The sequence below is a fragment of the Tinamus guttatus genome, unplaced genomic scaffold (assembly GCF_059628265.1).
Source record: "Tinamus guttatus ecotype Peru unplaced genomic scaffold, ASM5962826v1 Tinamus_guttatus_pri_ptg000291l, whole genome shotgun sequence".
Classification (NCBI taxonomy): Eukaryota; Metazoa; Chordata; class Aves; order Tinamiformes; family Tinamidae; genus Tinamus; species Tinamus guttatus.
Genome location: NW_028288825.1, coordinates 2879911 through 2892251, shown reverse-complemented (window position 1 = coordinate 2892251; position 12341 = coordinate 2879911). Strand labels below are relative to the sequence as shown.

The 12341-nt window shown below is 61.9% G+C and overlaps 2 protein-coding genes across 3 annotated transcripts; one reads left to right on the top strand and one right to left on the bottom strand.

The window, feature by feature from the left end:
• Nucleotides 1-123: 123 nt before the first annotated feature.
• Nucleotides 124-808, bottom strand: FAHD1 (FAH domain containing oxaloacetate decarboxylase 1). The gene has a single exon (XM_010226788.2). It carries the CDS (start codon nt 805-807, stop codon nt 136-138), a length of 672 nt encoding a protein of 223 aa, XP_010225090.2. The 5' UTR covers nt 808; the 3' UTR covers nt 124-135.
• Nucleotides 809-932: 124 nt separating this feature from the next.
• HAGH (hydroxyacylglutathione hydrolase) lies at nt 933-9064 on the top strand. 2 transcript variants are annotated; one of them, XM_088527798.1, is made up of 10 exons: nt 942-1047; nt 2856-2886; nt 4032-4213; nt 4418-4482; nt 5295-5412; nt 6427-6535; nt 7412-7515; nt 7953-8054; nt 8342-8421; nt 8875-9064. In XM_088527798.1, the coding sequence occupies exons 3-10, from the start codon at nt 4109-4111 to the stop codon at nt 8972-8974; spliced, it is 783 nt and encodes a 260-aa protein (XP_088383924.1). In that variant the 5' UTR covers nt 942-1047; nt 2856-2886; nt 4032-4108; the 3' UTR covers nt 8975-9064. The 2 variants fall into 2 exon arrangements, with proteins under 2 accessions (XP_088383923.1, XP_088383924.1); XM_088527797.1 differs by lacking the exon at nt 2856-2886 and having other exon boundaries at nt 933-1047.
• The last annotated feature ends 3277 nt before the right edge of the window (nt 9065-12341 follow it).

Here is a 12341-nt window from a genome sequence, read left to right as displayed (position 1 = left end):
TGAGTCCAGGCACGTGCTGCTGTCTGGGTGGAGCCCGGTGCTGACACCCTCCGCGGCCCGCGAGTCTCTCCCTTCACCAGCCGCTTCCCGAGGCGGCTCTTCCCGCGTGGAGCCGGCTCCCACTGCGGCCCTTCGTCAGGAGCGACGCGTCTGCTGCGCCACCGTGAAGCGCATGGACAGGATGTCGCCGATGCCAGCCTCCATCTCATCGTTCACCTCCACGCACCCAACGCCTTTGGGCGTCCCCGTCAGGATCACGTCGCCTTCCTCCAGCGTGATGATCTCGCTGATGTAGCTGATGAGGTAGGGGATGGAGAAGATCATGGACGACGTGTCCCCCTCCTGCCTCAGCTCCCCGTTCACCTTGAGCCAGATCTTCAGCTTGTGCGGGTCGGCGATCCGCTCCTTGGGCACGAACTCGCTGACGGGGCACGACGTGTCGAAGGCCTTGGCCAGGGTCCAGGGCAGCCCCTTCTCCTTGCACTCGTCCTGCGCGTCCCTGGCCGTCATGTCGAGGCAGAGCGCGTAGCCCCCGACGTGCTCCATGGCGGCGCCGCGCGGCACGGCCCGCGCGCGCCGCCCCATCACCACGGCCAGCTCCACCTCGTGGTGCAGCCGCGCGCAGTAGTAGGGCCGCAGCACGGGCGAGCCCTCGCGCACGTAGGCCGAGGAAGGCTTGAGGAAGAAGAGGGGCTGTTGCGGCGGCGCGCTGCCCATCTCCGCCGCGTGCTCGGTGTAGTTGCGCCCCACGCACACGATGGTTCTGCCCCACTCCCAGAAGCGCGACAGGGGCTTGGGGGCGGCCATGGCAGCGCGGTCACCTTGGCGCGTCCTCCCTTCCCGCCGCCGCAGAGAACGGCACAAAACGCCCGGCCCGGGGGGCGGGCGCCGCGGCCCAGGCCGCGCCCGGAGCGAGGCCGCCGCCTCCGCGGGGCGGGCGCGGAGGTGGCGGCGCTGCGGGCGGAGCCGCGGCCATGCGCGGCGGGGGCTGGCGGCGCCTCGGCACCGCCCTGGCGGCGCGGCGAGCCGGGGCGCTGCTCCGAGCCGGTACGTGCGGGACGGGGCCTGCGCCCAGCCCGGGCCCCCGCTGCGGGCCGCGGCGCCAGCTCGGAACCGGGCCCTGCTGCGGGCCGGGCCGGGGCGGGCGGGCCGGGCCGGGGCGGCTGCTCCGGGCCCGCCGCGGGGGAGGCCGCGGCCCGGGCGGGGCCTGCGCGGTGCCCCGCGCTGCAGCGGGGCCGCGGGGGAGGCGCCGTGCGGAGACCCCCCTGCAGCGGGGCTGGGAGCGGGGCGGCTCCGAGGTGTCCCCGTGCAGCGGGGCTGGGGCACGGGGCAGTGTCCCCCTTGCAGCAGGGCAGGGCTGTGTCCCGCTTGCAATGGGGTTGGGGCACGGGGCACGGTGCAATGTCCCCCTTGCAATGGGGTTGTGTCACGGGAGCTGTGCAGTGTCCCCCTTGCAGCAGGGCTGGGCACGGGGGTGCTGTGAGGTGTCCCCTTGCAATGGGGCTGGGTCACAGGGCACAGTGCAGTGTCCCCCTCGCAGTGGGGCCTGGCCGTGGGGTGCAGTGTGGTGTCCCCCTTGCAATGGGGCTGAGCTGGGGGAGCATGCGGTGTCCCCCTTGCAGCAGGGCCAGGGATTGCATGGACGTCCTATGTCCCCTTTGCAGCCGGACAGGGGGCAGGGGTGGCCCTGCAGTGTCCCCCTTGCAGCAGGGCTGGGCCCTGCAGGGACCCTCTTGCAGGGAGCCGGCAGCTCCAGCTGACTCGGCCTGCGGGTCCCTCCCTGCTCGCGGCTGCTCCGCGCTGATAACGAGGCCGGGAGGCTGCGGCAAAGCTCCTGCGCTGCCCGGGAGCTGCTCCGCGTGCGGGGGCGGCCGGGATCTGACCTGAGCCTGGAGCACAGGGAATCGCATGGGGAATCGCACGGGGACAGCTCCAGGCTCCGTGTTTACACTGGGGCCGGGATTCTGAGCGCGTCGCTTCGGAGCAGCGCGCCGGCTCCACAGCGGCTCCGGTGGCTCTCGCCAGAGGCCTTTTGCATTGCTCTAGTTTCAAGGCCTGGCATTAACGATGTGGAATCCAGTGCCAGGACTGGAAGCCCTGATGCTCTTAGGAACCAGGATGTCCAAGCAGGGCCCTCCCAGCTCCCGAGTTTGCTGGGTTGCGCCGGGGGCAGCCGGAGGGACCAAGGTGGCCTCGCTCGCGCCCCAGAAGGTGCCGGTGATGGGAAGGGGAGCGTCGCTCCCGCCCGGACGGCGACGCGAGGGCGTTCCCTGGGTGTGCTTGGAACGGGAATTCTCCCTTATCTGCACTAAAAGGAGCAGGACCAGGAGAGAAGGCTCAAAGCAGCCCTTTTGGAATAGATTTTCTGCATTAGTGATTCAGAAATGATCTCCGTGCTGGGCCAGGGTGAGAGTTACATGTAGCTGGGGGAACTGCCCTGAACAGAACCGGTTCTTCCCATTAAGAGAAGCGCTTTGCCCACGTGATGGAGCTTTTGATGCGCTCCTTGGATGGGGAGAGGTGGCAGGATGCAGCTAAGCTACACACGGAAATTCAGAATGAGTTTCGTACTTCATGGATGCTTTCTGCGTACTTTGTTCAAATTGCATTTGAGAAAACACTTCCACTTGGAAGAATACGAATTAAACACGCAGAGGTATTTCAGGAGCGTGGCTAAGGTTGGAAACAGGAAGAAATTTTCTTCCTGTGAATAAAATTTCACAGGTATGTGAATAATTGCGTGGAGGTGAAGCCGCGCCGGGCTGGGGCCTGCACGCCCTGCCAGGGAGCGGTGAGGAGCACTCGCTCCTGTTCCATCACGGAATGACCAGGGTTTGTGTCCGTTCTCTCCCAAGGCCTTTCCTGCTCCGTAGGAACGCGTGGCAGGTAGGGACGCTTTCTTCAGTCCAGCCTCCTCCCCTGGATGTCCCCAACACGCAGTGCAGGCCCAGCCGGCCAGGCCTTCTGATTTTATTGGCCCTGCTGGGTCTAATTTCGCTCGCCCGCTCCCCTCCTTAGCTCGCTTTGGTGCTGAGCGGGTGAGCGGAGCTTGGGGAAGGGGCAGGATGGCCCTGGGCAGGGTGAGGGGCCTCGGAGCCGCCTGTCCCCTGCCTGGCGGCCGGGACACGTCCAGGGAGCGCCGTGACGGAGCCGCTCGTGTCGGAGGTGGCAGCGGCGACGTGTCCGGAGGTGGAGAGGGGCGAGCGCGTCGGGATGAGCCTGGTGATCCCTCCCTTTGCCCCGAGCCCTGCGGTGCTGGTGGGAGGTGAAACAACAGCTCAAAACGAGGCAGTTGCCTCCACCTGCGCGCACGGGCCCTGGGTGCTCTATAAAAATTTGACTTGTGGAGACTTCTCTACCTTCGAGTGCCTGGACGCGGGCCTGGGCTGCAGGACTTTGGCTCTTCCTCTTTCTTGCCCCCTCATTTTATGGCAGACCCTCTTGTTGCCTGGTTGTTTCTCTAAGGACTTTGTATCTGGAAGTGGGGCAGCGCAGGGGGTGGAAAGTAGGGCCTGGGTTATTTGCGTCTCAAATAAGATTTGCTTCTTGGATCTGATTAAACATTTAACCCAAAGTAAATAGCAAAGTGCTGCTGCTGCACCAGGGTAACCCATTAACGAGGACCCTCCTGCCCCGCAGGAACCTTTCCCCTCCTGGCCCGGCGCGGGTGCCAATTCCCAGCTAGTGAGCCGGGTCCATCGCTGCCTGTGTCTCCCCGTTATCATTTGTAACCTGGCGTTTCATGTGTTTTTTGTTCCTTGTGCGTGTGTGGAGGCACCGTCCTGGGCTGCCCTCTGTGCCACTGTCCCCGCTCCGCTCCGCTCCCTGCTGACCCAGGGCCCGTCCCGGCGAGCGCGGCGCCACGGGAAGCGGCTCGCGGGCTCCTTGACGCTGGGGCCACCGTCCCCACGGGCCGCGGAGCCGCCGTGTCCCCGCGGGGCTCTCTGACGCTGGGGCCACCGTCCCCGCGGGCCGCGGAGCCGCCGTGTCCCCGCGGGGCTCCCTGACGCGAGGCTCTCCGCGGTGCCCAGGTGCGGGAGCGCTGCGTGCGCTCGTCCTGCCCGCCGAGCACGAGCGCAGGGCGGCCCGCACGGTCGCGCAGGCCGACATGAAGGTGGAGCTGCTGCCCGCGCTCACGGACAACTACATGTACCTGCTCATCGACGAGGAGAGCCGCGAGGCCGCCGTCGTGGACCCGGTGCAGCCCCAGAAGGTACCGGGGGAGCCTCGCTGGGTGCGCGGCGGGCAGGAGCGCTCGCGGCCCTGCCCCGGGTTTGGGGAAGGGTGACGCCAGCCATCCCTATGGACGAGGCCGTGCGCCCTGCTCGGAGGGTCGGGCTCTCCACACAGCCCCTGGGGAGCAGCAGGCGCCTGGGGAAGCCGCTCTGTGCGAGCGGTGCCGTTCTGTGTCCTGCAGGTCTTGGATGCGGTGAAAAAGCACGGCGTGAAGCTGACCACCGTCCTGACCACGCACCATCACTGGTAACCTCCTTGCTGCGGGGACATCCCGCCGTCCTCTGCATGAACACGGATCAGTGAGAGCTGGGCATGTCCAGAGCAGGGCCGGAGCTCAGGAAGTGTCTCCTGGGCTGTCCCATCCCCAGGGACACTCAGCTGAGCGCGTGGGTCCGTGGGTGGTCACAGCAGGTCTGGGTTTGGGATACAGCATCCCCTTCCTCCATGCACTGTGCCGGATCCATGTGTCCCATCCGTTGGAAAGGACCTTGAGGAAGCTGGTGCCTGCAGCAAAATCTCCCCTAGAAGGTGTCCAGGTTGCTGCTGGACTGGGCACACGAGCGGTCTGGGTCCTTTGGTGTTTGAAACCCCAGAAGGGCTGAGTTGGGTGGAGGTGCAGCAAGTGCATGAGGACGCGAAGGGCAGGGAAATGGTGCAAAATCCAAGCTGGGGACGTCCACCCGCGCCGGGAGCTCGGCCAGGCCTTCTCGGAGCCATTCCTGCTGCTCCCTGCACTGTCTGCGCTGCGAGTTCCCTGCGGGGCCTTTATCTGGCTATTCCAGCCTTTATCCGGCTATTCCAGCGGCTCGGGAAGCCTCTGCCGAGGCGGAAGGGCCAAGCAGGGAGCACATTCACCCTGGCCCTCCTGTCTGTGCTGGCAGGGCACCCCGAGCACATCCAGCAGTGGGAGGTTTGCCTGGATTGTCCCCAGCTGGTCCCATATGTGGGCACCGGGAGACGAACTGAGCAGAAACCATCCCCTGGAAGTCACTGCTGCAATTTGAGCTGCACGAAACCTGTGTTCATCCTGTCACAAATGTTTCTTTTTAACCTTGCAGGGACCATGCTGGAGGAAATGAGAAGCTCGTGAAGATGGAGTCGGGGCTGCGTGTGTATGGGGGTGACAGCCGGGTGGGCGCGCTGACGCAGAAGGTGTCACACCTGACATCCCTCAAGGTAAAGGGGCTGAGCTGCTGGACTCGCCCGGGGGCATCTTCCCCTTGTAAAACGGCCTCAGAGAGGGACCAGCTCAGGTGGCTGCGGTGGTTCTGGCTCTTCTACCTTCTTAACGTCTCTTGGAAGCAGTTGATGGTTTAGCTGCAGCTTTGGGGCTTTCTCAGCGCTGGGAACCGCAGCCCCGCTGCCTCTTCGGGCTGCGGATGCTTTGCCAAGAGCACTGCCCTGCCTTGGCCCTGCCTTGCCCGGCCTGCTGGGGTCCAGCTTTGGCAGCAGCATCCGCCGCGGTGCTCCGAGCAGAGGTGCGAAGGGGCCGAGCTCGTGCTCTGCTTCAAGCCCGCTCCAAATTGCAGGCATTTTTGCAATGATCCTCGCTGAGCCAAGGCAGGAGAGCGGCCGTGCCAGCACTGAGGGCTGCTTGCATTGATTTTTGCAGAACTAGAGCAGCCAGCCTTGTTGGAACACAGGTCTTTACCTACCCCTGGGCTGGCAGATGACACAAACTGTTGTGAAACGAGCTGGGTGACGTGTGAGTCCCTGCAAGTCCAGCAGGGACCTTCGTGGGGGCAGCAGCGTGGGCAGGAGCACGTTGGACCTGGGGGAATGAGCCCTCAGTGCCTTGCCCCCTCCCTGCTGCTGCGAGGCCTCCGCTTCCTCCCTTCTGCTTTATTTTTGTTGGGAGCTTTTTACAGTCCATTAACCTTGAGCAGGGTTTTGTGCTGCTCTGGATCTGCTTGCTCGTGCTGTCAGCCAGACGCTGAGTCATTCTGCATGTAAATGAAAAACTCGGCAGTTCCCCTTGCACCAGCCAAGGAGGAAGCGGCTCCTTCCCAAGTCCTTCCTGTCGGACGCTCTTGCCGGACTCCCCAGGGAGCAGAGCTGGGATTTACCCTTCATCTCTGTTAGGAATTGCCCCTAGGGCTGCTAGACGGTTGTGATAGCGGCAGTTCTTTTCTAATCACATAAATGCCGGCAAACAGCAGCTTAAGCTCCAGTCTTCTGCCTTCTTCTCAGGTGGGATCTCTTAATGTGAAATGCCTCTGTACTCCATGTCACACTTCTGGACACATCTGTTATTATGTGACTAAGCCAAATAGCTCCGAGCCACCTGCAGTTTTTACAGGTGAGGAGTTGGGAGGTTACGTCGCCTGCAGCCTGTGTCCCGCAGAAATAGGCTGTCCCCCTGCTTGGGTGCTCCCGGCTGTATTTGTTCCTAGTTAACTCTGGAGCTGACTGACTTCCTCACCTGCCCCCTTAGCAACAGCTAGCAAGCAGTAATGACAGATAAACCTGGTGAAACCCCTCTGAGTTGGTAACTGCATTGCTGGGCACCCAGCAAGCAGCATTCAGAGAAGAGCCCTGGAGGAGTCTCGCTTTTTAATACTTTCTTCCCTGAATTATGAGCTGTGGGTTTTTTGTTTTGATTCAGTTTTGGTTTTTTTGGACACCCTCCACCCACTCCTGTGGGTGATTCCCAACTGTGTCTTGATTCCCAACTGTGTCTTGATTCCACCGAGTGTTTGTTTTTCTATAGACCTGTGCCTGTGTCTGAAACAGGATTGAAAGAACAAAAAAAGGACAGGATGGGTGTTGGCTTGGCTCCGGAGTCGGGGAGCAGAATTCCCGACTGCTCTGGGTCTCCCCAGGCTGCTGTTCTCCGGAGTTTGGACCAGCTGGTGTCGAGGAGAAGCCACTGCAGGAGCAGGGGGTTAGGGAGAAAACGCCGAGGAAGCTGGAAGTGCTCATGTGCCTTCATCTTTGTACAATCTCGTAGCGAAGAGAAACGGTGCTAGAAGGGAGAGCAAGGGAGGCTGCCTCTTGGCTAGGGTTTTTTTGCCTGTGGAGGCTGAGGGATTTTCGGTATTCCAAGTTAAAGAGCGGACGAGGGAGGCGTTTGCCACGTGGGTCAGCGCAGCCCGGAGCGCGCGGGGCAGAGCCGTGGGTGTCGCGGCGCTCCGGGCCGCGGGAGCCTCCGCGTGACGCCGCCGTGTCCTCGCAGGGGACACGCTCTTCGTGGCCGGCTGCGGGAAGTTCTTCGAGGGGACCCCCGAGGAGATGTACAGAGCCCTGATTGAGGTGCTGGGCAGCCTGGCGCCGGAGACGGTAGGAAGCCGCCCTTCGTGCTAGCAGGGCAGCCCCCAAAACACAAGAAACTGCCTCCCTAATCACACGAGGTAGAATTGCACAGGTTTCAAAGAAACAAATGCTTCCACCAAGGGCCGTCCCTGCTGCAGAATAGCTGGGGCCCTTTGAGAAGGGAATGCGTGTACCCCAAATCCATTTGGGCTCTGCGGGGGAGAGCAGAGGGTGTTTATTTAAACAACGACCAGGGAGCAGAGGGTATTTATTAAAAGGAAGGCTAGGATGCCGAGGTTGTTTTGCCCACCGTGCCTGGCTGGTCGCAGCCGCGCGTGTCTCCCATGGGGAGCGCTGTGTCCCGCAGCGCGATTCTGCGCCCTGTTCTTTGCTGTGACTCCGGTGTCAGCGCCCGGCGCTGCTCCCCCCTGCAGCCCTGTCTAACTCTTCGCTTCTCTTCCCAGAGAGTTTACTGCGGTCACGAATACACCATCAACAATCTCAAATTTGCCCGACACGTCGAGCCCGATAATGTCGCTATCCAAGACAAGCTTGCTTGGGCCAAGGTGGGTTGGTTCGTGCTTTCTCTGGACTTGCTGGACGTCTCTGTGGCCGAAGAGCCTCTTCAGCAAGGCAGGGCAGAGGGGAGAGTGTGAGAGAGGCGGAGGGAAGGGGGTGACAAGAGCCGGTGCTGCCAGGGGCACAGCGTGCCTGGGGGCAGGGGTTGTCCCAGGCTTGCTGTCCCGGGTGGCTGTAGCCGCCTTGGGAGCTGTATCCCGTCTGGGACAGGCCAGGGCGCTGCTTGCTCATGAGAACATCCGTAATGGAGCAGAAACCTCTCCCCTTGCTGCAGGCGAAATATGACAGCGGGGAGCCGACCATCCCCTCCACGATCGCCGAGGAGTTCACCTACAACCCCTTCATGCGAGTGAGGTCTGTGGGAGCCACCCCTCCGTGTCTGGCGTTGGGGATGGGGGGGATGAGGTCCCTGAGGAGCGAGCTGCTCCCCTGCATCGTGTGCATCCTTCCAACATCTCCATTCCAAGAGGTGCCGTGGCAGAACGTGCCCGTGTGCCAAGGCCTGGGGTCGGCAGGGCTGTGTGAGCGCCCGCGCCGGGCCCTGGCCCGGGTGTCACGGCAGGTTCTGCTCCTGGTCCTGCCAAGCCTGGCAGAGGGGCACACGAGGAGGTGCAGAGTGTTTGCAGCCTCTGTTGCCCATGAGTGTTTAAATCAAGGGAGCCGGTAAGTCCATGGCAAAATGCAGGGCCTTGGTTTTAAATGCAAAACTCCCCTTGCTGCAGATGAAAGGCAATAGCAGTGACTTTGCCCACAAGATGTTTATTTGCAGCCTTTGTGTTTACTGCCCTCGCTGTTCTCTTTGGGCAGGGAGAAGACAGTTCAGCAGCACGCCGGGGAGACTGATCCCATCCGAACGATGGGAGCCATCAGGAGAGAGAAGGATAACTTCCGTGTCCCGAAGGACTGAGCGCTCTGCCCCAATCACTTCAATGTCAGCTCAATCGTAAACTAGGCTATTCAGATGTTTTAGCATTTAAGCATTCTGTTGTGATTAGGACAGTCACATTTAGGTTTTTGTTTTGTTTTAATTAAGGAAAAAAAGCACTTTGCCCTTGTTGAGATGTTCTACAGCATATTTATATGATGAAGAATATTTATCCCTCTATTTCTGGCTCTCAACCTGTCACATGTGTCACAAACAGATCAGATCATTTTGCAAGTGTCGGTACGTGGCTCAGAAGCTGGGCTAGAAAAGAGTCAAATCTCAAAGTCTAAGAAAAAAAGTTCCTGTTATTTTTATAGGAGCCCGCTGTGAATGTGAACAGTGGGACTAGAGCCCAGGATGTCTTCATTTAAAATAGACAAAATGCACGTAAATTGCCGTCGGAAGATTTAATTTTTTCTGTGCTGCTGCTTCAACTCTTCTGTCCCTGTTGTCTTCGCTAAAGCCACTTCCCAGCGACGGATCTGCGCTGCCACTGCCGCCAGTTGAGGACTCGGTCTGTCAGACGTGCCGCGTGGTGGGACTGCCCGGCCGTTCTGCAGGGCTTTCCGCTTCCCTCCTCCCGATCCGCAGCGGCTCCTCCAGGCCCTCGAGCTCGCGCTGCTGCTTGTCCGTAGCCGGTTTGCATGAACCCGCTCGCTGCGCTTCACCGGGATCCGCCTGCTCCTGTGCCGGCCCCGCAAGGCTGAGGGAGGGACGTGCTCCGCCACGCGCTGCCGTCCAGCCCTCGGGCACCGATCCGCGGCTGAGGGCAGCGGCTCCGGCCACTGCGATGGTGATACGGCCGGGAGAGCCCGCGTGGGCCTGCGTTCACGGCAGCAGGTGCTGGAAGCCGCTGCCACTGACCCCTGCAGCCTGCTCTGCCCCAGCTCCGGCTCGCAACGAGGTGGTTATGGATGCAGGGCTTGTCCAGATACTGCCAGAGCGGGCTTAGATCTCGGACCCCCTGAGAACCGGTCTTAGCGCGGCACATTCCCATTCCAGCTCTGCCCGTAGACTGGAAGCTGCATCCGTGTGTCCTGAGCGGCCTCCCTGGAGGCTGCGGGGAGGCAACGGCCCCTCGGGCTGTTTTACTGATGCAGCAGTGCTGAGCGTGGGGGAAGGGGATCACCTTTTTTGAGGAAAAGCAGTTTTCAGAGAGGAGAGTGGCTTGTCTTCTTGCGGTGGCCGAGATGCTTATTCCTGCTTGTGGAATAAAACCTGTTGAGCCCAAAGATGCCTGAAGTGAGGCTAGTTTTGTGCTCGCGACGTGGGGAATGGTTGTGGGATACCCAGTGCTTGGACACCGCTATCCCAGGAGCGCTGAGAACGGGAATGGGGGTTTGGCTCTGGATTTTCACACAGTGCCATGGAGCTGAGTGTGCCACGGAGGCCGTCAGCCCCCACAGAGCTTTCCATGCTCCTGTGGAAGAGGGTCCTTGCAGCGTAACTGCCGCCTCCGAGTTCTCCAGCATCCTGCAGCCCAGGCCTGGGTGGTGCTGGACTGGGCCACGTCTCTCCTGGCCTTCCCGTCCTTCAACCTGGCGTCTTCCAAAAGGTGATGAAGGGCAAAAGGAAACGGAGGAGGCAGAGGAGCCGCTGCGGGAAGGACCCTCCTCCTCTGTCCGGAGCACCCAGAGCCCCGTGGGCCCGGCCAAGTGTTGGGGCAAGGAGGGAGGGTCGCAGGCTGGGAACCAACCGGGACATGGGAAAACCCTTCCCGAACCCCTCGGGACTGGGCCAGGTGGCGAGGGGTGAACATGGTCTTCAAGGGGTTTGACATCGCGGTCTCTAATGAGTTTTACTCCTCTTTCTCCTTCCTTGGTTCTTGATCTCAGTTGTGTACTGTGGACTCCTCAAATCCGATATTTTAAAAACCATTTTTTGAGTAATTGTTTGAAACTGAGCATGGAAAGACACAAGGGATTTTAATTCCGGCCCCGTCCCTCGGTGAGCGACGCGGAGCTGGAGCCCGTAGCTCCGCCGGCCACAGCGCCCTGGTGCCGAGGCAGCCGCTTGGAGGGGATGCAGCAGAGCTGGGGCTGGCGCTTTCTTCAAAAAGGTAAATAATTTTTACCTTTTTAGGTCAGAAGGAAAAGAGGAGCTTCTGGCCCTTTGATCATCTGAATGCTGTGTGCTGCAATTAAGACTTTCCTGGTGTCGGTTCTGGCAGCTCAGGGAATAAACCAGCTGTAAGTAGCATCAGTGTGGCAGTCTGGAAAAGGTGGATTTTATTTATTTTTTAACTAGTGATTACCATTGGTAAGCAGCTGTAGGCAGCTTCCCCCCTAATGGTGGGGTCAGCGTGGGGACCTCTGAGGCTTTATGCAAAGTCTGTTCTCGATAAAGCTTGATTTTTAAAAATTTCTTTTCCTTCTAAAGGAGGAAGGCAGCCGGTCCTGGGCTGGTGTCTGTCACCCCTGCACCGCCGAGAGCTGCAGGGCCTGGGGCTCCGCATGGAGCTGCCCCGGGCGCTGCCAGGGAAGCGGCCCTGGAAACGGGGGTCAGAGAGACACTGGGGAGGGATTTATCCCTGCTTATCCTCCCTGCACTGGGAGTCGGGGGAGGATTTCACTGGGAGCCGCATTGCACCGGGAGCGGGGGCAGCATCTGCCCCCGTGCAGCGAGAGCTGCACTGCACCGGGAAGAGCATTCCCGCCCCCACCCGTGCACCGGGAAGCCGCATTGCACCGGGGAGCAGGATCCCCCGTGCAACGGGCGCCGCGTTGCACCGGGAAGAGCATTCCCGCCCCCACCCGTGCACCGGGACCGGGTTCCACCGCCCGCCCCCGTGCAGCGGGAGCCGCGTTGCACCGGGGAGCAGGATCACCCGTGCAGCGGGAGCCGCGTTGCACCGGGGGGCAGGATCCTCCGTGCAGCGGGAGCCGCGTTGCACCGGGGAGCAGGATCCCTCGTGCAACGAGCGCTGCGTTGCACCGGGAAGAGGGTTCAGCCGTGCAGCGGGAGCCGCATTGCACCGGGGGGCAGGATCCCCCGTGCAGCGGGAGCCGCGTTGCACCGGGAAGCAGGATCTCCCGTGCAGCGGGAGCCGCGTTGCACCGGGGAGCAGGATCCCTCGTGCAACGAGCGCTGCGTTGCACCGGGAAGAGGGTTCAGCCGTGCAGCGGGAGCCGCATTGCACCGGGGAGCAGGATCTCCCGTGCAGCGGGAGCCGCGTTGCACCGCGAGCAGGATCCCCCGTGCAGCGGGAGCCGCGTTGCACCGGGGGGCAGGATTCCCTCCCCGGCGGCGGGGCGGGCTCGCGGCGGCCCCGGCAGCGCCTCCCGCTCCGCCCCGCTCCGCCCCGCTCTGCTCCGCGCACCCGCCGCGGGGAGCGGGGCCGCCGCCGCAG

Bases quoted from the DNA above. Each gene is read 5' to 3' on its own strand.
- FAHD1 (XM_010226788.2), bottom strand. From the start codon at position 807: ATGGCCGCCCCCAAGCCCCTGTCGCGCTTCTGGGAGTGGGGCAGAACC.
- HAGH (XM_088527797.1), top strand. From the start codon at position 975: ATGCGCGGCGGGGGCTGGCGGCGCCTCGGCACCGCCCTGGCGGCGCGG. The intron at 4,214-4,417 runs GTACCGGGGGAG...TGTGTCCTGCAG, and splicing joins ACCCGGTGCAGCCCCAGAAG to GTCTTGGATGCGGTGAAAAA. The intron at 4,483-5,294 runs GTAACCTCCTTG...TTAACCTTGCAG, and splicing joins CTGACCACGCACCATCACTG to GGACCATGCTGGAGGAAATG.